This window comes from Grammomys surdaster, unplaced genomic scaffold (genome assembly GCF_004785775.1).
Source record: "Grammomys surdaster isolate TR1022 unplaced genomic scaffold, NIH_TR_1.0 100, whole genome shotgun sequence".
NCBI classification, from domain to species: Eukaryota; Metazoa; Chordata; class Mammalia; order Rodentia; family Muridae; genus Grammomys; species Grammomys surdaster.
In genome coordinates, this window is record NW_021604579.1 from 11,840,089 (window position 1) to 11,865,556 (window position 25,468).

At 50.0% G+C, this 25,468-nt stretch overlaps 1 protein-coding gene across 8 annotated transcripts in view; it reads right to left on the reverse strand.

Annotated features, from left to right (window-relative positions):
• Positions 1-6,948: 6,948 nt before the first annotated feature.
• Ssbp3 (single stranded DNA binding protein 3) overlaps positions 6,949-25,468 on the reverse strand; it is a 137,540-nt gene continuing 119,020 nt past the window's right edge. For 3 of the 8 annotated variants that reach the window (XM_028785027.1, XM_028785006.1, XM_028785046.1), the window contains 11 exons: positions 23,237-23,303; positions 23,065-23,141; positions 17,155-17,243; positions 16,507-16,555; positions 15,906-15,983; positions 15,382-15,436; positions 14,132-14,202; positions 10,227-10,305; positions 9,330-9,358; positions 9,138-9,239; positions 6,949-8,591 (listed from right to left, as the gene is read on the reverse strand). In XM_028785027.1, the coding sequence (XP_028640860.1) occupies positions 8,562-8,591; positions 9,138-9,239; positions 9,330-9,358; positions 10,227-10,305; positions 14,132-14,202; positions 15,382-15,436; positions 15,906-15,983; positions 16,507-16,555; positions 17,155-17,243; positions 23,065-23,141; positions 23,237-23,303 (726 nt within the window). In that variant the 3' untranslated portion in view covers positions 6,949-8,561. The remainder of the gene's footprint in view (positions 8,592-9,137; positions 9,240-9,329; positions 9,359-10,226; positions 10,306-14,131; positions 14,203-15,381; positions 15,437-15,905; positions 15,984-16,506; positions 16,556-17,154; positions 17,244-23,064; positions 23,142-23,236; positions 23,304-25,468) is intronic. The other 5 variants (XM_028785041.1, XM_028785021.1, XM_028785034.1 and 2 more) reach the window with 3 other exon arrangements.

Here is a 25,468-nt window from a genome sequence, read left to right on the forward strand (position 1 = left end):
TGTGAGGTGGTCTGTGCGACATGGGTATGTGCTGTATGCAGACCACACCTTGTGCCTCCTTGCCTCTTAGTACAGGTCCTAGACTAGCTGTGCTTTGCACACGTCTGGACTCAGATGGTGCCTGAGTTTCCTCATCCAAATCCTGAAGCTAATAAGACTTCCTTTAGAGTTTTGGGTTCTCCCCCCACCCCTTGTGTGTGTGTGTGTGTGTGTGTGTGTGTGTGTGTGTGTGTGTGTGTTTGTTTTCCTCCCTCTCTTTTTTCCTTTCTTTGTTTTTGAGACAAGGTACTGCTGTGTCGCCAGCCTTGCCTAGAACTTGCTCTCCTCTTACCTTAGCATCTAGAGTACTGTTACTTCAGGCATGTGGCACACACTGTCCCACATTTTTTGTCCATGTTTTTTTGTTTTCTTTCAGTTCAGGGGCTTGAACCTGTGAAGAACACTACTGCTGAGCCACATCTCCGCCCCACTTTCTAACTTTGGAGATTCGAGACTTGCCTGTCTTGCCTGCCTCATGGCAGGTGCTTTAACCCTGTGCTGAGTTCTTATGGAATTCTCTCTTTTTAATGTATGCAGGGTTTTGTCTATATATATGTCTGTGTACCAACCCTGCATTCCTCAGTGACTGCAGAGGCTCTGAGAGAACATTCACTATAGATTCCTGGTTTCCTGCTTGGTGGGCTTGGTTGATGAGTTTCCTGGGTCAACTCGGCTCCAAATAACATCAAGTCCTGCTTGACAGTGTGTCTTGTGGTCAACAGAGTAGTTGTACACTAACTACCACTGTATGTAGTCGGTAGAAGTGTTGAGTATGTGGAAGGCATGATGAAAAACCATAAGGAGTGGCCCTGTGTTCCCATAGCTGATACTTTGTCAGCTTCCCTAGTATACACCTAGGGACACAGACCCTGTGGGTGTTTGGGGAGAAACTAGTCTAGGCGCAGCACCTGTGAGGAGCACAGATGGAAGAGAAAGCACTTGCCCACTGCATCTGTGATCACACCTGAGGCTTCAGTGGGGTCCCCAGAACCTGAGAGCCACATTGCTCATACATGGATAAGCTTGGCTACAGGGACTTTTGACTTGTCACAGATGATTGGGTAACTGCCACTCCCACAGAAGGAAAGGCCTTGGGTGAGGTGGCTCTGAATACTCAGGCTTCCCATGGGAAGAACACAGAGGGACCTTGTAGCTTGGTAACATCAGTAGCAAGTAGCACTGGGCCATGTCTGTTCTACTCCTGGCTGTGCTCTTCCACCTCAGCCAGTTTTGGGGCTTAGCAGGGCCTGTGGGATTTGGGGAGGTAGGAAAGATGGAGGAACCTGGCGTGTCAGGTGCCTGGGAATGTGGAACATGGAGGGTTGAGATACAGGTTGGGTGCCTCATGAGAGCGTCAACACCAGGCACCTTGGCCTTTCCAAGGGAGGTGGGTGACTGGCATGGGGTCCAAGAGCCTTGTTGCCAGTTTTACCTTGCCTTTCAGGATGAGAACAAAAGGTAAAGACCGAGGGAATTTAGAAAAGTGCAAAAGTTACTCATCCTGAGCAACCTCTAGTCCTTTTCTCAAGGAGTAATCCAGTTTTCCTCCCATGTCAAGACTCGTGTGCCCTAAACACACAACTGTGTACTTAGTCTCCTCACACACTTACCTAGTCTCAAGGTCCTGTCGCACCAGCACGGACAGTCCACCCCTACCTTCCTGGGCTGCAGTTGTAGCTGCAGATGGCCATGCAGGTTGTTTTTGGGTACTGGTTATTAGACGATGCGGCAGCAAGCATCCCTATTCATGGCTCCAAGTCTGCTTTTGCCAGCGTGGCCATCGGGTAAATTGTTGGCAGTATAATTGCTGAGTCAGAGGAAGTGTTTTCAACACTGGTAGGAGCACAGAGGGTGAGTTGGCAGATGACTGAGACAGCCAGCTGGAGGTCACCATGGCAGTCCTCTGCAGTGGCAGCAATGGCTGGAAGCCTAGGCAGCCCAAGTCTATCGAGACTGACTTGATGGCTGGGCCAGTGAAGAAGGTGACCAGCCTGGGGAGGGTGGGGTGGTGGAGGCTCTCAGGAAGCAGTCAGCCCATGACCTTGCAGCTTGAGTCCTGATGATCCCAGATGGGCCAGCATTCCCCTAGCTCCAGAGTGTGGACCTCCTGCCTGCTGGCATGGTCTTGTCATATGTACCGAGAGCCCACAGCACAAAGTGCAGCTTTTCCATACCAAGACAGGAGGAATGGTGGGTACCCCCACCCCCATAGATATGGGGAAACTGAGGATAAATGGCCCACATAACTTACTGGTGAAGAGCTAGGAAGTTCATTATGTGGTGACAACTGCCAACTCCCTTGTGCCCAACCACAGGGGAGTCTTCCACTTTTTTTTTCTTTTTTCTTTGTTTTTTGTTTTTCGAGACAGGGTTTCTCTGTATAGTCTGGGCTGTCCTGGAACTCACTCTGAAGACCAGGCTGGCCTCGAACTCAGAAACCCGCCTGCCTCTGCCTTCCAAGTGCTGGGATTAAAGGCGTGCGCCACCACTGCCTGGCCCACTTTGCTTTTCTTAAGGGGTGACATTGTGTCTGTGGCTCAGAGCCTGGGGACAGATGCTGGCTGGCAGCCTGAGTCTCAAGGAAGAAGTGCTGTAGGAGAGAAGAGGGGATGCAGGGCCACACTCAGCAGAGTGAACCTGAATGTGCCCAACCCATTGAAGAGCTCCTTCATGCTGAGTGGAGATAGACCTATAATCCAAATACTCAGGCAGAAGCAGGAAAATCAGAGGCTCAGGTTCATCTTTGCCTACACTGGGAATTCCTGCCCAGCCTGGGTAACATTAATCTCTATTTCAAAAATAGTAAATACTTTTTTTTTTAAGGATGAGGGAGAAAGGTTGGCTCAATTCAGTCTCAAGGGAATTTAGTCTGGCCTGGGAGGCCATTCCCTACAGTCTCCAGGATCTGGCTGCCCCAGGTCCTCTGCAGAGTGAGCACAAAGCCCCTACACACAATCTTTTACCTTTGAATTAGGTGGGCTGCATCTAATCAGACTTCCCTGAGATTGCTTTGGAGATTTTAGAAGACTCAGCAGGAAGAGGTTCACTTTTTGCTGACTTTTCTCTGGGGCTGGTCCTCGGTAGTCCCAGGCAGATGCTTGCCAGAGGCCTTGTGATTTCACTTGGATGGCTGGAAGGAACGATACTGCCTCAGCTCACTTAGTCCAGTTGAGTCCTTTGAAGCAGGTACAGGACCTGAAAACTGTCTCTAACATGCCCACATGCTGCGAGTATGGGGAACCTGGAGAACTTCTAGAGACAGTCAACTCTAGTATGTGTTCCTTGTCTTGAATGACAAGTTGGCAGCCACGTGATCCATTCTAAATAGTTCCCTGAAGTGTCTAGTATGTGCCTGACCTGATAGAAGGCTGTGGATGCTGAGCCGGCCCTGCAGCCACAGGGTTTGCATTCCTACATAAAAAACCTCTACATCAAGGCAAGATAGTAGTACCACCTTGGTCCACATCAGCTACTGGCCACTGCCTAGGAGCAGGTAAGATCTGGAGGGAGGCAGTTCCCCAGAGAGGGTATACTGGCGAATCACGAGCAGCTGAGGGTGATGTGAGCATTGCTCTCCCAGGCCAGAGAGGGTACGTGGAGTGACAGTCTCTATGAGTCAGTGACACAGGGTAAAGGCCTGAATGGAGAGGAGGGCAAACCAGGAGAGTATTTGGAGACAGTGTGAGCTCTGAGCTGGGTAAAGGTTGGAGCAGCCTGCAGAGCTGCAACTGAGCATCTTTGCCAAAAGAGGAAGTGCAAGTGACTGGGTAGCCAAGCCTCCAGAGACCTTTTAGAGGTGGTAATCCAGCCAAAATCAGGTCTGATGTCAGAGTGAGCTGGCCCTAACTCCAGTGCTTGTTTGTGTGTCTTCCACTTTGCCATCTACACCCACCCTGGACCCTAGGAACCAGACCTCCTCAAACACATGCACCACCCATTCCCCAGCTGGCTTTTACCCCTCCCACAGGGGAGCACCCTCTGTAAACATTCTCCTTTAATTCTCAGGTGTCCCAGTGGATAAGTACCCTGAGGTGCTATAGGAATACCATCTGTAGCTTCAGTGCTGGGGCCTCAGCTTTACCTGCTGGGCTACACACAGTCTCCCAGCAAGGGCCTTCCCTAAAAAGACTGGAGGTGGGGATGATGGATAGCCTGCTGTCTCCTTCCCAGGCTAGCCCCACTTTTCAGTTCTTAGAACTGGGCTGTGAGTAGGGCAGGTAGGGCAAGGCCAGCACTTCCTGATCATGCTTCATGCCATCTACTTCAGGCCACACCTCACCCGACCCATCTAGGCTCCGTTTCTCAGGAGCACAGCTTGTGGAGAGCAATGTGCCTCTCCCTAGAGCACATAATTCACAGGCTTCTGACCCGGATAGACTGATGTGGGGACCCCTGAACTGTGTCAGGACTGGAGTTCTGAGCCTCCCTACATCTCTGGCAATTTAGCCATTGACACTATTCTAGTACTGTGTACTATGTGCCAGGCACTGTGCTGGGATTGAAAGACTCAAGCTGGGAGCCACGGTCCTTGTCCCCAGGAGTTCCTAGTCTGCCTAGTGGCCACTGACAAGCCTCTGGATCTGCAGTAGCAGATACTCACAAAGGCCACCTTTCCCCCGCACCTAAAGCCCTGAACACTGGGACTAGGCATCTGCTTGAACACTGGACCAAGCCCGTTCTAGGGCTGACTGACTCAGCAACCTTCAGTCTTCCTCCACAAACACCCACTGAGCACCTGCTAGAAGCTAAGGCCCTGGCTTAGAGAAGGCAGACACCGACTCATCAGCACAGGGCCTGGGAATTCAGACAGTTGTCACAGCTGAGGAGGTTTCTTAAGGAGGGCTTTGGGGGCTTGGTTCCAGGGAACAGATAGGGAGGCACAATGAGACCCAAGGTTTAGGTGACAAACTGCCAGGGAATCATACATGGAGCATCAAGTGCTGGGCAAGAGGTTGTAGGGATTCACTAGATGCCATGAGCTCTGAACCTTGCCATAGTCCCTTGGCCCCACCCCTCCCCTCCTTTGCTGTTCCCCATTTCTGTTTCTGATCTCTGGGAATCCCAGAGGACTTATCTCTATTCTCTAGACGACCTAAGCTGTTCTCTAACCATCATTCAAATGCCAACAACTACTTAAGTTGGTCACTAACACAGGCCTAAATACCTGACTTCTTTACTATCTAGCTGACTCAATTTAAGCCACAAAAGCAGATCTCCCCACCTGCCTGGCCCACAAGAGGTAGCACCACCCTTCCAGGCCTGTTTTGCTTAGCAGGTAGGCATCACCAAACACAAGAGGGGTGACAGCAAGATTAAGGAGCCTCTGGCTGGCCGGTGGTGGCGCACGCCTTTAATCCCAGCACTTGGGAGGCAGAGGCAGGTGGATTTCTGAGCTCGAGGCCAGCCTGGTCTACAGAGTGAGTTCCAGGACAGCCAGGGCTACACGGAGACACTCTTGTCTCGAAAAAAACAAAACAAAAACAAACAAAAAAGATTAAGGAGCCTCAAAAGTAAGTCTTTGCCCATAAAAAAACCAGACTAAACTATCTTTTCAATACACAGCCCCCAGCTGGTTTGTCCAACCTCCAAGCCCAATGCTAAGCCCTCAGTGAGCTCAGGGATGACATCAGGGCCAGGCCAGAACACTGCTGTTAAACAGCATGAAGCTACCAGAGGAGGGGAGGACTGAAGCTTAGGAGTCAAGGAGTTAGCCTATGGTCTTCCCAGCTGGAGACCCTAGGCCTCAGGCACCTGACTAAGGGGTAACTGGCCTGGCTGGAGATACCCACACCTGCCCTCGATCTCCTTTTCTTAAAGCTGCAGCCAGAGAACCTGAGTCAGGGCTGTTTACCTGAGGACCTGGCCTAGGCTTGTCCATAGGGCAGCAGAGGGGCTACTCTAGAAATTACAGACCCCAGGAGCCTGAGCTCTGGGCACCTCTGGACTGTTCTGTTGGCCCTGACTCAGGAGTGGAGGGGAACCACCTGATCCCCGGAAGTGTGTGGCTCTCCAGGCCTTGGCTGTGGGATAGGTAGGGAAAGGGGGCCTTGAGGGAACTAGGCCTTTCAGCCCTGGGCTCACTGAGAAGAGCTTCCCAGCTTCTCTCCAGCCCACTACCGTTCCAAGAATGAGTTAACAGTAATCATCAAGTGGTGAGCACACACTACTCACATTCCACGTGGGGCACTACTAGTGACTAGATGAACTAACCTAGTCATGGTCATGTCCCAAATACTGACAAAGGCAAGACTCCAATCTGTGCAACTACAATCTGGTTCGAAGGTTCTTAGAAAAGCAGAAAGAACTTTGCTTAAACACTGTCCACTTGCCCTCTACGCCCTGGAAGATGCACCCAGGACTTCAACTGTACTTGGTGAACACTGTCGACCAGCATCCATCACACTCTGTTCAGCCCCTCTGTAAGCTACAGGTCACTCTGGAGCACTCTTGAAACCCTTTACCCACTCCCAAGCCTTGCCTCTCCCTGCTCCATCCTTGCCTGTCAGATTAAAAAAAAAAAAAAAGGAAAAAAATCCATCTTCCAATGACCTAGTACCTATAGACTCCCATGCCACCCCCAAAACCAGGCAATAGGGCATGGAGGTTAAGGGAGAAGTCAGGCTGTGGTACCGTGTGAGGGCCAGCCTGTCCTCCCATCCCCAACCCTGGGACCATTTTCTACTTGTAGAAGCAAAGCCTTGGAAACTAAAATGTGACTGCCAGTCAGAAAACGGAAGCTGCCTCAGCCCGAGGCCTCCACTGGTCTAAGGTAAGCCTGGCACCCACCTGTCCCAACCCCTCCCAAGACCACTGTACTCAGCATCGAACTCAAGTGCCAGGCACAGCCTCTCCTTCCTGATCCATATTGTCAGCTCCTACCCCAGTCCCCCCAAGTATGTCAGGAAGGGCTGCGGAAAAAAGATGTCCCTTTAATAAAACGTTATCAACATATATCGTACACAAACTACAATGTATCATAATTACTTTTTTTCCTCTCATAATTCAGAACCAGACTACAAGGTAAGAAAAGACACAAAACAGCTACAATGTTCCCAAGAATCCGCACAAGGTCTTTTTTCAGGCAGATGGTATCTCACATAATATGATATACATGGGTCAGAAAGGGGAGAAAACAAAGACCAGCTACGAGGGTGGGCGGGGCGCAGAGGGTGTAAATGTACAAAGAACTCAGTGTCTTCCGGGGCAAGACACAAAGGTTGCTGCAGGGAGAGGCCAGGGCAGCCAAGTTACCCCTCTTTGGAGGGGACAGGCTCCACCATCAGGTTCATCGGTTTTTGAAAATAAAAACAGGACCAGAAACAGTGTCTGATTGGTTGCTGGTGCTCCCCCCACCCCCACAGCAATGCTGAAGTCTGTCCATCCAGTTTCAAGCAAATACAGAGCAATTCCAACCAACACCCATCTTTGAAAAAGGTCAAACAGGAGTAAAAAAAGAAAACCACAACGTGAGCCCGCCCTGCCAATGCACACTATGAGGAGCTTGGGACCAGAACATGGAGGTCAGTTCTATGGCCCAGACTGTAGTCATCCTGTTGGTGGGAACTCTCCTACTTGGCCTGGGCCACTACCCAGGCAGCAGGAGTCTCGCCAGGAAACGGTGGGGACCAAGGGACTGGCGGTCCCAGTGGCTGGGCACAAGAGGTCTGGAGAAGCAGCAGCCATCCTGGAACAGTGTGTATGCTGGGTCACAGCGATGGTCTCTGTTGGGTGACAGCAGGTTGGGGGCTCTGGGTCCTCTGGCCCAGTGTGTTGTGATAGCCAGCCAAGCCAGAGCAAAGTGGACACCTGCATCTCGTCACCCGGTGCACACCCCAAGGCCCATGTGGAAACAGTTGACTTCTGTTCCTGTTCCCCAAACAGCTTTTGAAAGAAACCACCAATTGTAAACTGTCCAGTTTATTATTATTATTTTTAGATGGCTACAACGTCAGTGTGATATTGCACACCTAGACTAGCTTTTCTGGTGGTAGGACTTGGGGACAGACAGCAGGGCTTGTGGGTTTTTCTTCCTTTTTTTTTTTAAGCCTTTTTTTCTTTTTTTTTTTTTTTTTTTTTTTTTTTTTTTTAAAGAAGAAAGCAAAGAGGTTGATTGGGGTGGGGGCATAGGGCTTGCTAGAAGCTTCCATTAAAAAAAATCCCCCCAAAGAAACCCCCGAAAACAAATTTAAAATCCCAGCAACAGTAAAATCCCAAACAAACAAAAAACCCAACAAAAAGTGTCATGTACAGAAAGGTCCTTTTGGGCGGGGAGAAGGTGAGATTTTTCTGGTGGTTGACTTGAAATATATTTTTGAGTTTTGTCCTTCATGTTTTACGGAATAGAAGTTTGGCCTTTTTATTGCATGAAACTAAAATTGGGGAAGGTAGGGGAGTGAACGGGAGGGATGGAGGGGGCAGGAGACGCCCTCCCCCAGCTCCTGGTAGCGACACCTCACTTCTTCTTGCATAATCTCTGGCATCTTCTGCCTGCAATGCCGGCTCTCAGCATCTTGGAGAGGGAATCACACGCTCATCGTCATGCTTGGGGAGTACTGCAGGGAAAAGCATAGGTGAGATTAGAGGAGAAGAGGCCATGGCCGTACCAACGTGCCCAAAGCCTGCTGAAGGCTTGCTGCACAGTGCTGACCAAAGCCAATCTGGTGGCACACTGGGTAGGGACAGGTGAAGGAGGTAGGAGCTAGGTGATACCTCTAGGGCCAGCTGAGTTCCAGTCCTTGCCAGGAACTCTGGCAGCACAAATGGCTGCTACTTCTTATCCTTTGGAGTCAGCTCTTTGGGTGAAAGCAAGACAGTAGGGAACTGGATTTAGTGAGTCACGGTTCCTGAAGGGGGCTGTGGGCTGTGGGCAGTCTGGGCCTCTCAAAAGCTGCTTTTATCAATGAGAATGGACACAGAAGGCCACAAGCTCCAACTCAATCCAGAGGCTCCCAGCCTTTACACAGTCCCCCCGGAAGGGCCAGGCTGCAGAAAACAGACAACTAGGGAAAGACAGCTGGCTGACACACAGTTCTGCAGCCCTCAGGCCTAAGGGAACCACCAGGACCCAAGGAATAGAGTCAGGGCCCACAGGGCCTTACGTTGTCGTTCTGGAAGGAGTGCAGGAAGTTCCCGCCCAGCTCGCCATCGTCTCGAGGGGTGCCTGGAGGATTGCTAATGCCACTTATGTTGTTAGGAGAATTCTGTGGAAAGAGAGGAGCAGGTGAGTCCATGTTGCCAAAACCTGACCAGACAGGATGACACTGAGGAAGGGGACATCAAGTGCCACTCACTTTTGGAAGTCCATCTATGTCACCTGATCCTAAGAAAGGAAGAAGAAAACGAGTCAGCGTGATGGATTTGGGGGGTGGGAGGGGAAATGTAGGTACATGTCATTATATATGTAAGTGTATACATTGGGGGAGGTCAAAGGTCACTGTCAGGGGCTCACTACCTTCCTGTGAGACAAGTTCTTTCACTGAACCTGGATTCAACTACAGATCTCCTGTTTCTGCCTCCACAGTGCTGATATTTTAAGTGTGTGCCACTGTGTTTGGCTTTTACTTGGGTGCTGGGGATCAAACCCAGATCCTCATGCTTGCCAAATAAACACATTACTGTCTAAGCCACTTTGTCAGCCCCATTTGCTGTTCTGAAGCCAGGACCTTGCTATGTAGCCCAGCCATGCCATGAATCAGTATCCTGAGGGTTCCTGCTGAAGACATGCCCAACTTGCTGCTTCTTTCTAAACTGGAGATCTTACCAGGTCTCATGCATGCTCTAGTGAGTGCCTGAATACTGGACTACACCTTTAGTTCACTTTCTTTTTATTTTGAAACAGGGTGTTATGGTGTGTTATCCAGACAGGCCTGAAACTTGTGACCCTCCTGCTTCAGGCTCCTGAATGACTATAGTATGTGTGTGCAAACATGCCTGGCCCAATCACTCATCCATGGGTATCTCCACCCTCTAAGAAGGAGCCTTTCCTCTCTGAGTCTGTGCATGTGAGTTCACATTATGTATTTAGAGAAGACACCCCTCACTCCCACATCCTGTGTGAGCAGCGGTTTTCGATCAGAACCTTCCTAGGTGCCTAGTCAAGGCCAACACTATCCCAGGCCCAGGTGACTGAGGAGCTAAAGCAGAGCCCGGTGCCTGAGCAGGTGGAGGATGTGTGGGTGCTGGCTTACCTAAGGATCCATTCATGTGGTGTGGCTCCATGCCGCCCATGCCTCCCATTGGGCCGTCTGAGCCAGGACCCATTGGAAACTGTGGGGTAAGCAGGGCTTGGTTAGTGGACCCAGGCCCTTTGCACCACTCTTCTTCTTCAAAGATTCAGGCCTCGGGCCCCAGCAGCTTAGCAGAGCACCAGGATGCTCCAGAGTGATGGGTCTCCCTGTGCAGACTTAAGGAAGCAGACTAAAGCCACCAGGCTCTATATACAGCCAGCTCTCCATTTCCTGGGCCTCCTCACAAGACATGATCCACTCCTGGTGAGGTGCCTGCTTCACCAGCCATTGTTGCAAAGAAAAGTATCTTGACTACACAGGCCAGACCAAATGATTCAGACTTGTCATCTGCACGGGAAGTGCTCTGCATAGTCGCTGGGGCTCGAGGTGAAGCAGAGAGTGGAACAGGGGCCTCTTATGGGGCTACACCTCAGACATGGTAAGTTTCAGGGGTGAAAAATATATTCCAATCTATCCAGTTTGCAACTGCCAAGCCCACCTCAGGAAGGAAGGCACACAAGGCCACGTCTCAGGGTCCTGAGATAAGGCTGAACCTATGCTGGAGCTAGTACCTGTGACACAGTCCGGATGGGGGTGGGGGGTGGGGGGGGACTAGACATGATGCAATGGGGAGGACTGCTGGGCACTTGGCTTGAGCTAGGTGCTGAGGACAGAACTGGGTCACACCTGTGTCTCAGCCACCCAATAGAAGGGGCCAGAGGAGTTGAGCTCCAAACACAGCCACATACAAGGCTGCAGCTTCAGAGTCAGGCAGAGAAGTCAGATCAGGCTGCAGGACAGAGTACAGAAGCCATTCCACAGCTGCTGTGTGGGCAAGAGCACAAGACAGGAGGCAGCGTGCAGACTGCCAAGTCGGTGTGTACAGGCACTGGGGGCCTGAAGAGCAGCAAGGCAGGGCAGGGCCTACCTCAACAGTGCGGTTTAACATCTTTGTCATTTTTCCAAGGCACAAATTTCACACTAATTAGCCCAAATGGGGAATGGTCATCTTATTATGCTCCTAGGACACAACAGTCCCAGACCAAAAAAAGTGTTAGCAGTTGTTAACATAATGCACACATCACACACGCATACAAATGCACATCAGTATTCTAACACAGATATGACCAACATATAAAAATCAGGGTTTTGGCTGTTTTTCTGATACAGGGCCTATGAAATCCGGCTACCCCAAAACTCAGAGATCTACCTGCCTGTTTCCCAAGCTCTGGATAAAGACACACACCAACACATCTATCTCCAAATCAGGCATTTCTAAAATTATATGTTAGGTGTTTCCACGTAACGTTTTGGTAACTTAAAACATTCATACATCATACAACTGATCCATTACCTTATGGTTGGCAACTACCACTTCAACTTGTGCTACTCCCAACCCTCAGGCCAGCAGTGAGCAGTCCACTTCATGTCTACGGATTTGCTTATTCCGGACACTGTGGCCCATGGTCTCCACGGGCTAGTGTTAACCTCTTACTCTTAGCACATTTCTAAGGCTGCCTTGTGTCCCTGCTTATGAACGAAGTCCAGGGCAAAGCTCTGCCACACACATCTGTTCACGACACACTCAGGATGACTTCACTCATTTTAAAAACTGTAGTTGTTGGGGTTTTGTTTGTTTGGTTTTGGTTTTTCGAGACGGTTTTTCTGTGTAGTTTTGGCTTTCCTAGCACTCACTTTGTAGATTCCTGAGTGCTGGGACTAAAGGCATTTGTTGCCATGTTCCAGACAAAACTACAGAGTTTTTAGAGACAACATTAACCACCTTTTCTGTGGCTGCCAGCAGTGGCTGTCATCTTTATTTCATGCATTGGTGTTTTTCCTGCATGAGGGTGCCGGATCCTCTGGAACTGGAGTTACAGACAGTTGTGAGCTGCCACAAGGGTAATGGGTATCTTCTGGAAGAGCAGCCAGTGCTCTCAACAACTGAGCAGTAAATCACTCCAACCCCCAATGACTATCACCTTACAGGTATATATCTAAGGCATTCTGTTTCTATGAAGTAGAAGTTGCATAAAGTTCTTCTGCAAACTGACAAGTTACCTAAGCTTTCACTGTGATGGCTGTTGTCACAGACACCCTTTGTGGAAGTCCTGGCACAGGTGAGAGGCTTTCCTTCCACTGGTGCAAGCTTTCAGATCAAGTTGCCAAGCGTGATATTAAAATTGTCAAACATGCAGATCAATGAGCAAACTGGAGCTTGGCTTTGATAAGAGAACAGCTCTGCTTTCTGCAATCTCATTAAAGCCTTTAGGAAATCAAGATAACATAGAATTCCAGTTCTTAAACTAAAACCACCAGGAACTGTGTTCATGTTGTTTGTTGTTTTGTTTCCACTGTTTCTGGAACTTAGTTCCTGAGCAATCAGGGAATGAGGTGATGACAGTGCTCACTCTAACCTGTGCTTACACTATCTTGAGGGCCACTGCTTTTGAATGGACACCAGTGTCACTTTGAAGAACAAAAAGAGCTTTTGGTTCAAAGGATGTGCCAGTCCCCACACAATTGGGAGAAGAGTGTGTGTGAGCTTCCCTACTCCCTTCCTGCCCACCGGAGTCTAGATGTAGTATAATGCCCTTGACTACCCTCCAGCTGGGTATCATTTAGCTTACTCTGGTGCTGTCTGGGTCACACTGGAGCTGGCATTGTCATGGTTCGTAGTTTCATGGCCTCAACTCTTAAGCACACAGTCACAGTATGCATAAAGTTAAATGTAAACTCAGCAGCATCTGGATGCAAACTTGAGAGTAAACTGCGGCAGCAGGTAGAGGTCCTGAGGCCACAGCCCTTAGGGGGACACAGCCTGAGTGATACCTAACAGCATCCACAGCTGTGAAAACACAACAGTCATTGTAGGTGGCAAATGACCTAAACCACTAAACCATATCCACCCGAATAAGGTCAGTCCAGTGGGCCTCTATATGGGTTTGGTATTCTCAATCTTCTATACCCCCTGGTACAAAACAGGACTTATGCCCTAAGGTATATGTTCATCTGGATGAAAGACACCCCTAACGAGGGGAAACATGGCTAGTGGGTAGGTGGGAGGGCTGTATCACAGAGAGTGCCCCATATTCACTCAACACATGGCCCTGGTAAAGGAGGCAGGCCAAAGAACATGACCTTTGCAGGCTGCTGGGAGATGAAATGTATGTGGTATCTACTGCTAGAGGTGCAGCACAGGAGGAGGCATGTACTTATTATGTGCACGAGGTCCGACTCATTCCTCATCAACAGCCGTGTTTGCTATCATGAGCACTGGGCAGCCACATGTGTGGATCTAATACCTGGTATGATTTTTCTCTTACCCCAGGAATTGGGTCCACAAAACTAGAGGCTATCTCCTCTCCTCAACTACAGAAGTGAGGCAGACACTGTATAGGGAAGTTTGGTGGGGTACTCGAGATGAGACGAGAAGTCGGTTGGGAGTAGAGGTACAGGAGCTGCCATACTGGCATCAGTACGGATTAGGCAGGTACCCAAAGGCACCTCAGGCTTCCTCCTTAGCATTAATGCCCGGGGAACAGGAAGGATGGGTGAAAGGAACTACCGGAGGTGGCACAGCCAGTCAGAAGAATGGGAGTAAGCCAGACCCCCAAAAGCCTGGTGCTCTCCCTTGCCAGCTTTCTCACTCCTGACCAGAGGGTAGTCCCTGCCCCTCCCACCTCCCACTAGTGATAAGATGGGGACTGACTTGCCCAAGAGTTAATCACTTTTCCGATGGTTTATTTTATTCATCTTTGGTAACAAATGGCTAAAATCAATTACGCTTGCTTCCCCTCAGCTGATGAAGTTAATTATGATTTGTTATGGTATCTGGCATGTAAATGAGCAGAAAGCAGACTCACGTTAGACCGGCTGCCTCCAGGCGGCACAGGATTAATCATTGTGTAGATGTTGTCACTGGAATTTGTTGAATCTGTAGAATAGTGGAAACCGTATAGTTCAGGTGATTAATTCATTTCTTAATTAAAACAAACTCGAGGCACTTGAACTCATTCTTTTGTATTTTATCACCTAAAATTTCTTCTAAGTATCACCATCTTCTGGTTAATTTGTATTTAATGAAGATTCACAAAGTTTTTAATCACAGAAAATTCAACTGAGAAAACCATTCAGCCACAAACCTGAGAATGAATGTCAGGGTACCTGGGCAGGCACAGCACAGGGGCACAGATCCGTCCCCTAAGCAAGGACACAAGGACACAACCTGTGCTTTCTCTCAGCCCCATCCAGGGAAGGAAAATGCAGCAAGTTACCCAGAACCACTCTGCTGGGCTGAGGGGCTGGGGCTGCGGCCACATTAACAGAAGGAGTGGGTTAACGTGACCCAGTCTGAATGTAGGTCATGCTGCTCATCCATGCTGCCGAGAGGGAGCTGGAGCGGGAGCCAGTTGTGGCCACAGCTAGCTCCACCCCTGCAGCTGAGCAGATTTCCTTTGTGGGGAGTTGGAAGGGGAGGCTCCAGCCACTCCCCACCTAGACAGGAAGTCTCTTTAGGAAACCAGCTAATGATGTTCTATCAGGAGCAGAAACTCTCCCTCTATTTTGGGCTGGGTAGGGGGTGTATGCTGCACTCCTTCCAGCTGGCTGCAATGCTATTCTTAGCCAGTAGACAGATAATTGTGACACTATGTATGTGTGCATGTGTGCACCTGCCCTCTTGTGCATGCATGCCTTCTCCAGATAAAGAAACAGGGAAACAAAATCTCTTAAACAGAGTACCAGAAGAAGCCTAGAATCCAGAACTTCAGGAGGGAGTGTGTGTGTGCATGCTCTAGAATCCTGGTCTCTAGTTGTCAGGACCCAAAGACCCTTTTGAAGTCACCTAGGGCAATGAGATCCTGTTTCAGACCTCGGCTCAACCTTGTTCTTTTCAAAGCAGTGTATAGGAATGTAAGGGTCACATGGCTGAAGCCACACAATGGGCTGTTGGCAGTGAGGGCTCACAGCCCTTACATCTCCAGACATCAGTGCCTGGCAGAGCACTCAGGGCTCAGGAAGCAGTGTCTGAAAGGCCAGGATCTGCAACAGAGCCCTCAGATACGTAGCACCCCACTCCCACCAGACATTTCTTTTCCCCCTCAAGCCCTCTTACCCGCAGGACTAGGCATGATAGGGGTTCCTGGAGGGCCGCCACCACCAGGAGGTCCCTGAAATGAGATAAAAGCTGTCAGTAATCTGTGGTATTAAGAAGCTTGGGGAGATCTCTATGCTACTTGCCAGTGGCCAGACCAGCCTGGTGCCCGGTACTGCCTCTCTTGCACTCAAGCAAGCCTGAAGGAAGCTAAACTTACACTCCTCCTCTCAAGCTAAGAGGCATCAATCAGCAGTGGGCATGTGCACATATCTGCTCACACGCATACCAACCAGTGAAAGCCAGAGGCAGTATGGGAACATGCAGCCTGCTGGGTAGCTAGTCACTGAAAAGGAATCCCCTTCTAGGTCAACTCTGGAGAAGCCTAGGCTACCCCAGGCCTGTACAAATACATAAATACTGATAGCAATTTGGCTCCTGGACTCAGATGTGTTCTCATGAGGAACATGCTAGACCCTGAGTGGCTCTCCTCCCTGGCAGTTGATCATATGCACTGGAGAGCCAGAATCCATAGCTGCACTTACCACGTAGGTTCCGGGTGATGAGGAGGAGTACGGGATCTGGAAAGAAGATTCAGGAGCCATGGATTGGAGCTGCCTTCCCTGACAGACAAGCATCACGCCCTGTCACTTCCAAACCCACCTTGGGGCACAGTCACTCTTATTTATGGTAGGCTTGGGGACCCAGTGAATTAGTAACCTGGTCGGTTTCCAGAATAAGAGGCTGAGAGACATGAGTCAAACCACACACAATGGTCCTGGGGATTGGTCTCCTTTCTCCCAGTCTTTGGTGGAGCCTGAGAGTAGGGTCCCAGGAGTCCCCCTACCCCAAATGGGAAGTAGAAGAGAGCAACACCCACACCCCCTCTTCTGTCTGCACCAAGCCCGTCAATCATTTCCCTCAATGCTAGAAGCCAGAACCATGATGCACTTGAGCTCTCAGCTGGTCCCTGTCAGCTCAGGGCAGGACTATGTCTGAGGACCCAGCACACTGCCCAGGGGCTCGAGGCGTCAGGTGGAATCCTGCTGGACTTCTCCCTCCTGACACCTCTTCCTGGCAACAGGGTTACCTAACGCCCAGAACCTCTTTCCTGGAAAACGGCACCCTCCAGACCTGTATACTCACTGAGTTAGCACTGTTGGGATTGGGCCAGGGTCTGCCAGCTCCTGGGCCCCTAAGAGAAGGAGAGATGGAGACAATGAAAGTGGGCTACGAACTCTATGGAGTGGAGCCAGCTGGGGCAGGAGCAGGCTGCCATCAGTACAGGAAGTCCTAGATGCCATCTGGCTCTAGAGTAGCAATGGGCAGTTCCATGGAAGGAGACTTAGGCACTCCTTCAAATTATATGACAAAATTTGTAAAATATGTCTTTACAAAATTATATGTAAAAGTATTTCTGCTTTTCCCTAGGAAGATAGACCACCCATTCTTATAAGCACTAAATATCAGGGCTTATTTGCATAAACATTAAATCTTAAGTCAGCCATTGAAGCTGTGCAAGCCTAAGGAAGTCACTCTACTTCTCTGGGCCTCAGTGACCTCATCACAGGCAGGGAAGCACCAGCCCTTGTAGGAGCAGTCTGATGATGCTGAGTGTGGCCGACACTGTGCCTAGCACACAACACTGTATAAGGCAGAGCTCTCACCCTACGGGTGAGGAACCTGAGGTCCAGAGAGGCACCAGTGAGTGTTAAGAATCTTCTGGGGCTCCAACTGTAGGTGGGTAGGGAGGCCACAGGCTCTGAGGCACTGGCCGGGGCCTATTTGCCTTACATGTTAATCCCAGGCATGGCGGGGCCGAGGGAGTTGGGTGGTGGTCTCATGCCGCTGCCGTAATTCTGCAACGATAACCAAGGGTCAGTCTATGAGGAGGAGAAGGGGAACCGGGAGGGAGACAAACACAGAATATAAGTGAGAGGGTTAGTCTGTGACGACAACCTGATGAGAAAAAAAATCACACATTCTTTTAGAATGGACGGGACCACAATGACAACAAGCTAGCACAGAGGGACAGTCACAACAGTCAATGAGTCTGCAGGGGCTTCATGATGATTTTCCCTAAACCATGTCTGGCCAGCAAGCTGCCATCAGCCCCTTCCCACAGGCAGTTAGACAGGCCGACTCTGCTACCAGGCCCAGTGCTGATTGGTGAATGGGGTCATATCAGACTGAGGGAGAAGACAACAGAGGGAACCAGCCCACCATGCCTCTGACCTCAGAATGCTCAATGGCCTCCCCTACAGTCACATGGCCATTCCTCCCTACTGCTGGACTCTGAGTTTAGGTAAATAAAGCAGAACAGTGTCTCCGTGGCTATGTCCCCAACTCTACAACCCTGGGGTGCTCAGTGACAGACAGAAATGGTGTGGGAAGCCTGGAAGGGAACAAAACACACGAACTGTAAGTCTGGGCACCTGAGAGCAGTAGGCGTTGAGAGGCTGACGGCAAGGAGACCTCCAGTGTGAGCCGCCTCTTGTTGTGTACACAGTGATCTTTACTTTGTCTGCTCTGTCCTCTGAAACTGGTCCTACTTTACAAAAGGAGAGACTGTAGGTCTAAGAGGGAGCAGCTGGCCAAAATCAACTAGCAAATGGCAGACTAGAGTCTCACTCACACACTCTTGATCTTTCCCAAAACCTCTGGCAGGAAGGTGAAAGCCAGGGACAGTGTTGGGTCAAACAAGCACAAAGGTAACACTGGGCTGAAAACAGGCGAGATTACGAAGAATTGTCTCCCAAACCTCAGTACTTAAGGGGCCTCTATTCTGAAACCTAACTGCTGAGGAACCCCCATTCTGCTAGTTACCCATGGAGGCCTGGAGTCTATAAGACTGCCTAGACATAATACAGGCAGTGATATCCAGCTGGCTGGCAAGGAGTGAGGTCTACAGGGACAACAGGCGGCAGCTCACACAGTGCCTCACTCCCTGGGCCTGCTCTGATTAGACAATCTGGGTGGTAAGCAGAGGCCACAAGATAGCTGATCTCAGCTTGGACACTTGCTGTTGACTCCAGCAACGACACAAACAACAATTCTCACTATGGAGGATAAAGCTGCCTTCATGCAGCCTCCCCTACAGTCAGATGGCCATTCCTCCCCTACTGTTGGACTCTGAGTTTAGGTAAATGAAGCAGGACGCAGTCCCATGTTTTACCTGTACATGGATGTTTAACAGTCACAGAAACTTCCTGAGAGATTACAGAATGAGGCACAGAAGGAGCAGAACAGCTAGGTGCTAAGCTGAGACAAGAACCTGTTACCAGGTTCTGCCTGCTGGGTCACAACCCTGTTTGGGTCTATCAAACAGAGACAAAGAGCCTATTTGCCTTCAGCCTTACAGGGACTCATGCTGACTATAAAGTGGTGGTTCTGAGGTCCCCTTCATAAGGAGCGCACGGTTACTTGATGACAGCACCAGACACACAATGCTTCTGCCCGATTCTGCCCCTCACAGCAAGCCAGTTCATTATGGTCCATGAGAACTGGTTCATGAGAAAGATCTTCTAGATGCCCTTCTTCCCGGAGGAGGCAAGCATCACACTTCCGGGCTAAAGGAGGTCAGGATGCTGCTACAGAACAAAGTGTGGGTCAAAAGAGGCCAGCTACCTAGACTTGCAGCATGCTGCCTGAGGAGAGACAGAGAGGATTCCAACCCTATCCCACTTGCTAACAGGGTGGTATCCTGCACAGAACCATGCAAGTCTCCCTCCTACAGATGCAAGCCGGAAGGGCCACTCCACACACCTCTCACTTCACAGATGTCAACCTGAAAGCCCACAAAGGCCAGACATATGCCCACAGCCACTTAGGAAGTAAGACAGGAATGGGACTGAGCTCAAACCAGGTTTTGGGACCAAGTTTACCAATAAGAAGAACTAGCTTTCCATATGGGGCTGGAAGATCACTATCCAGGTTCTGGATCTGCTGGAGGTGACTGCAGGAGCTGTCCCTCCCTGTCATCAGCACTGTACTGAGGAGATACGAAGACATAAGCAGAGCTCCTTCCTCACTTTTAGCTGGAGAACAGAGGTGTCTGCTCCACAGCTGTGTTGGACTAGGGGACCATGACTGGTGTCTACAGGGAAGTGGACTCTTCTTCACACGCTCTGTCACCTGCCCTGTTCTAGCTTTATCTTTGAGCAGAGCCATCTGTCACTAGACTCACCTGTAGAGGAACCTGAAGCTATAATGCAGTCTCCTGGGCAGTAGGAGGCCTGACTCCCCACATCTTGCCTCAAACCAGGGTGCTTGGTGAAAGAAGGTTCCCCAGTGCCTGTCTCACTCCCTCACTTAGCCCGGGGTGCTCTCCACAGAGTAAGTGGTCCTTCCAAAGCTCTGAGCTTGTAGCAGCCTTGGGTCTTTGGGGCCCCAGGGGATTCAGTTGCTCCAGATGGCACAGGACTGTCGCTGGAAGAATCAAGAATCTGAACTTGTGAAAATACAGACCAAGCAAGATGGTAGTGTGATTTTAGCCCAGCCAGAACTGCTAAGGCTGGAGCCCTGGGTTGGTTGGTACCCACTGGTCTCTAGGGGTCTCCAACATGCTTTACCTAATGTTACCAAGATTTAGTTTTGTCTGAATTCCCTCTGCAGAATGTGGACAACAGGGCCTCAGGGTCTCATGCAGACTTCCATGAAGTACTGGCTCTTTCTCACTACACACTAAAACCATCACAGGCACTAGAGGAAAAGGTCAGGGGATAACTGACTGCTCATACCTTTGGACTGAAACCGGATACAGGGTCAAAAAATAAGAGTGCCAGTCAGCCTATAAAACAGCTCTCAGACCACACTGTAGCTGTTTACCAATCCCTTCCAGAAAGTTCTAGAGGGATCAGTGGTCAAATACACTCTGATACCTCACCAAGAAATCATACAAGTGACATCCTACCTCTATGTCTGATCTCACAGTATAACGACTCATACAGCGGTGTTCAATTACGCTTTCTGAGAGGCTGGCTCCCCTACTAACAGCCTCAACCAGATACCAGAGTGTACGTCACGCAGAAAGGAAACGAGTGTCCACAGCCACTTTTGTACCCTGCCTCACAAGGTGTCACCTCTTGGCAACCCATTTTGCAAACAGGAATAAGAGTTGAATCAGAAGAGACCAGTATCTTCCAGTACCAAGTTCAAGATCACTCCCCCTTGTCTGTTATTGTGCCTGGGCAGTAGCCTTTGCAGTCAAGTAATAAGAAAAGCACCTGGAGAACACAGAGGGTCCGCCCTCTCCTATGCAAAGCTTTGGGATCTGTGGTGCTTTGAAAGAGAAAGGTCACCACGGATAGGCTCATGTGTGAATGTTTGGTTCCTAGTTAGTGGAACTGTTTGGAAAGACTATGAGGTGTGGCCTTGTAGGCGCAAGCACACCTTGTTGAGGATGTGTGTCACACCAGGCCCAGTCTGTCTGCCACCTGCAGATAGTTCTCAGCTACTGCTCCAGTGCCAGGTTTGCCTGCCTGCCTGCCACCAAACTCACCATCATGATAACCATGAACTAACCCTCTGAAAGTATAAGCAAGCCCCCAGCTAAATATCTTTCTTTGTAAGTTGCCTTGACCATGGTGTTTCTTCATGGTACTAGAACAGTAACTAAGACAGGGTCCAAACCCTTCTCTGTGACATCCTAGATGACCCTGATGTCCATTCGATGAGTGTTCCTGGACCAATACTAAATCAGCCCCAGGGCTTCTTGCCTCAAGCTAAGTTGGTAAGTTGGTATGGGGATTCCAGGCTGCTCAAGAGAGGTTTAGTTTTGGGGTTTAATACTGCACCTTACCCAACATGTTCCAGAGAATATAGTTAAAGCACCTTAGACACTCCTCATTGATGTGGCAAGGAAAGAGGCCAGAAGATCTTATCTCAGGCTTTGGGACCCTGCCTCTTCATTAGTGCTGAACTGATATGGGGAGACATCCTGGAGCCCGGAGAAAGCCTTCTGGAGCATTCTGTGCTTGTGTCGTAATGTCATTTCTAACTGCTGGAGTCTCACTCTAGTTCTGCAAGGTTTTTTGTTGTTTTAAGATAGGTTCTCATGTAACCCAGGATGGCCTCAAATCAAACTCACTGTGGAGTTGAGAATGACCTTGACCGCTGATTCTCCCCAAGTGCTGGGGTTACAGCCAGGCCCCTCGCATGCCAAGTACTTTACCTACCGAGCTTACATTTCCAGCCCCTGTTAGTCTTTTTTTCAATTTTATTGTTTGTGATGCTGGGCATGGAACCAAGGGATATGCATGGTAGGCAGCAGCCCTGCCATGGCCCTCACTCAGCCTTACTATGAGGCCTAATAAATTGCTAATGACTTTGCCAGGGAAAGAAAATAAGCTTAATCAAACCTAAACAGCTCAAGTCCCGAATACTGGTCTGAAGTTCTGTTGGGTTTTGTTTCCCCAGTTAACCTGGAACTTGCTATGTAGTCAGACAGAGTCTTACTGTGTAGTACTGGCTGGCCAGGACCTCACAAGAGCTCCAGCAGCCTCCACCTCCCCTCTGAGTGCTGAGATTAAAGATGTGTGCCACCACACACAACAGTTTTAAGTTCTTCATGGGGCTCCCAAAGCCCAAGGATCACACTGAGCACTGAGTACTTTCAGCACCCATAGTGTGGACACTGTGCTTATTCACCTTAGAGATGTGACTGCTGAACCTCTCAGAGTCCCCATGGGGAAAGGGAAAGCAAGATCTCACCCAGATCCCTGAAAAGACAAAACCTTTGTCGATTCCTCACCAGCAGTGAATTCCACATGGCTCAGGCCAAGGGGACTGAGACCCATTTCTGACTCTCAAGAGAGGATGCTGTGCTTTGAAATGCTGCCCTCTGCCCTGTCCAAGGACAGTCCTATGATCAGCTCAATATGACAGGAAGGAGAAAACCATGAACTGTGGGAAACTCATGGAAAACTAAAACAAGACCTCTCAAGTCGCGATTGCCACAGCCTTCCTTCCGTTTAGGATTTAGGACAGGGCTGCCCTAAGATCTTTCAACACCACAAAAAAGGCATCAGGTTGGTTTGCTGTGGGATTCTGGGAATAACTGGATGGTTTCCAGGTCTGTAGGTTTTCCCTACAAAAGTGAGCACATGGGGTAGGAGGGTACAACTTCATCCCCTGGGGAACTGGAGCCAAGGAGGGACCCAAAGAACCTCAGTCACCTACAGTAAAGAGAGAGAGGGACAACGTACAGCCTCCAGGGAGCAGAGCCTGGGAGCAGAAAAGCTAGCTGCGGGTTAAAGTTGGAGCTGAGGAGAGGCTGGCCACATTTCCTGGGAAAATGGAGAGAGACTCTCACTTGGTCGGTCAGTGGTAAAGGTGCCTGGCATCCCCAGAAGTCACAGTGACTCATCATCACCTCTCACCTGGCTCTACCACCCCCGAGTCACGAGGTGGTCCTGGATCCCTCTGAAGGTTGTTCCACTCTGGGAGGGAGGTGGCTTTGGGTTCCTGAAGATCCCATATCACAGCTCGTGACACTCACCCTGGAAGGATCTGCTACCTAGACGCTCCCTGGGGTTTTATTCCTACTCAGCATCCCACAGACAGGAAGGGGAGCCAGGGACCTGAATGAGTCCTTCCTTTCAACTGAGACTAGAAATGTGGAGACTGACAGACTATGGAAAAAGGAGAGAAGGCGGGTGCACACAGATGGCGGGGAGACAGATGGACAGACAGGTAGCTGCTTACCTGTGGGCCAGGCCCCATGGGCCCCATGCCTCGGGGAGGGTTCATTCTCTGCATTGATCCTCCCATGTTGGGGTGACCTGTGTGAGAGAATGGGTGAGCTGTATGTTGTTAGGAGTAGAGCCAAGAGGCGGCCCCACTGCCTCAGGCCACACCACCCTGCCTGCCCCTCTACCTTGTTGTCGTGTGGGATCCATGGAATTGGGCAGCAATGGCTGTGTCCCAGGAACTCCTCCTGGAGGCTGTGAAAGACACACGAGACACATCCTGAGTCACTACTTACAGAGATAGGATGGGGTTGGGGGCTGGGGGTTGGGGGTAGGAAGATGCATCTGTCTTTACCACACCACCTTGCTCGCCCAATCTGGCCATATGGACTACTCATGGCCTCCCTGAGACCATCGCTGCAAGCTGGGTCAGGTCCCCCAGCTCTAGAAAGCTGGGTAGACAGTTCCTGCAAGCATTAGTGGAAACTAGCATCAGGTGGGAGGGCAGTGGGGAGCTAGGCTCTCCATGTGAACCTGTATCTGCATCCGGAGCAAGGCATGCTCCGGATTCACTGCTCACCCCCACCCAAAGGGCAGCACATGAACCCAGGGGCTGCGGTTTAAGTGCAGCCCTACCTTCCTTTTACTTCAAAGATGTAACTCATTTTAAATACATTTCCAAGTAACAAGAACTTACAGGAGCCACTGGTTAAAAACTATTACCACAGGGAGACCTTTAAAAGGTGAACCATAAAGAGGCCCTGGAGATTCAGGTGGAGTTAGCTGGGGTCCAGAGCTCTAAGTGCTGGAGCCTGAGTCAGCAGAGCCATCGAGGCCTCCGAGCTTCCACCCCAGAGGTGTGGACACAGCTATAGGCAGAGGAACAGAGTGATAAGGGCAGCCTGCTCTTCTAGTAGTGAGTGCCAGTGTGACACCTTCAAAAGGAGACAGGATGCTATAAGAACAGACTAAAGGTGATTGACTTTGGGGGAAGTTATTCCAACTGTAATCTGAAAAACAAGAGAACAGCAGAGGCTGGGCCAAGTATCTTGTGGGGCCTTTAGACCAAAGAGAAGCTACTGACTTCAGGAAGAAAACTCTTGGTGACAGAAGACCATAGCTCCTGATTGAAGTGCCAGTGCTGTGGAGGCTGGGGGCCCCTGACAGGCACCTAAGCTCTTCTGTCTCTGACTGGCAGTGAATGCCAAGGAGGTTCAACAAGAAGGTGAGAGTCAAGGGACAGACAGACCTTCGCTACTTCCCCAGTTTCAGAACCGGAGGATGGGGCTAGAGCAAGCAGGCTTTATGAGGGCCAGCTCCTCTGGCCACTCTGCTTCTCAGGTTCATAAAGTGCTGCCTGGGGAGCTGAAGAGGCTGGGTCCCTGTGCCCTGAATTTAGTCACTCTTACTTTTCTCCTTAAGTTTTTCAACTATGAGTCACCTGGCTGGTCTGTCTGCCCATCTGTGCTGGTGGTTTTTAATAGAATAGGGGATTTGGGGCCTCCTAGATCCCCAGTAGGTACACCCCACCTATCCTGTTCAGATAGCTGTAACTATGGCTGCTCTTCACATAACACTTCTCCATGAGTTCTAAACCCGGTGCATGCCAGAGGTTTTAGCTGGTGGTCTAGGTTAAGGAATCTGGGAATTACTATCTTCAGCAGGATGTCTGAAATGGGGACAGGGCAGTCCAGGCTCTTCTGTAGAGGAAGGAGATTATGTGAGTGACTGCCAAGGAAAGCAGGTCTCGCACTAGAAGGCTAATGCCTTCATACCGGAGAAGGAAACACAGCCTTGGAGGTGGGGGCCATAATCTTGATGTGTGTGTCCCCCAGAGGCCTACAGGGGACAGGAATGCCCCTGGAGGTAAGCCTGCTCTTTCTTCTACAGCCCTGGCCTTCCTCCTTTTGCTTCTCACCTGCGACATACCCAAGAAGTCTTTGTTGTTCAAAAACCCAGGCTTTTAAACTCCCTTTATCTAAATTTGTCCCCTTTGTGTTGGAGAAAACAGGAAATGAAGGACTCTGGGAGAGGAGGACAGCAAGGTGGAAATGTGGTGGGCACATTTACACCAGAGAGGGTCCTCCACAGTCCGTGTCTTGTCGCTTGGGCTTTCTTGCAGTGTGTCAGAGAGTCAGAGTGGAGGTGATCAAACTTCTAACTCCCAGTATGCTGGCAATGAATGCTGTCAGTTTTTTGGTTAAGACACTGGAAGAATTCTAGCTAAAAATATTTTAGCATTGAGAGAAATCTCCCTGATGCCTACATCAGGTTGTGTATTGTCTGCCCATCCTCAGCAGCGACATCTACTCTTCTTCAGCATTCCACCCTGATGGGGTGGACCAAAGAAGACTGCATGAAGATTCACTTCTCCAGCCTACCCCTAACTGCCAACTCTGATGGACCAGAGGACAGTACAT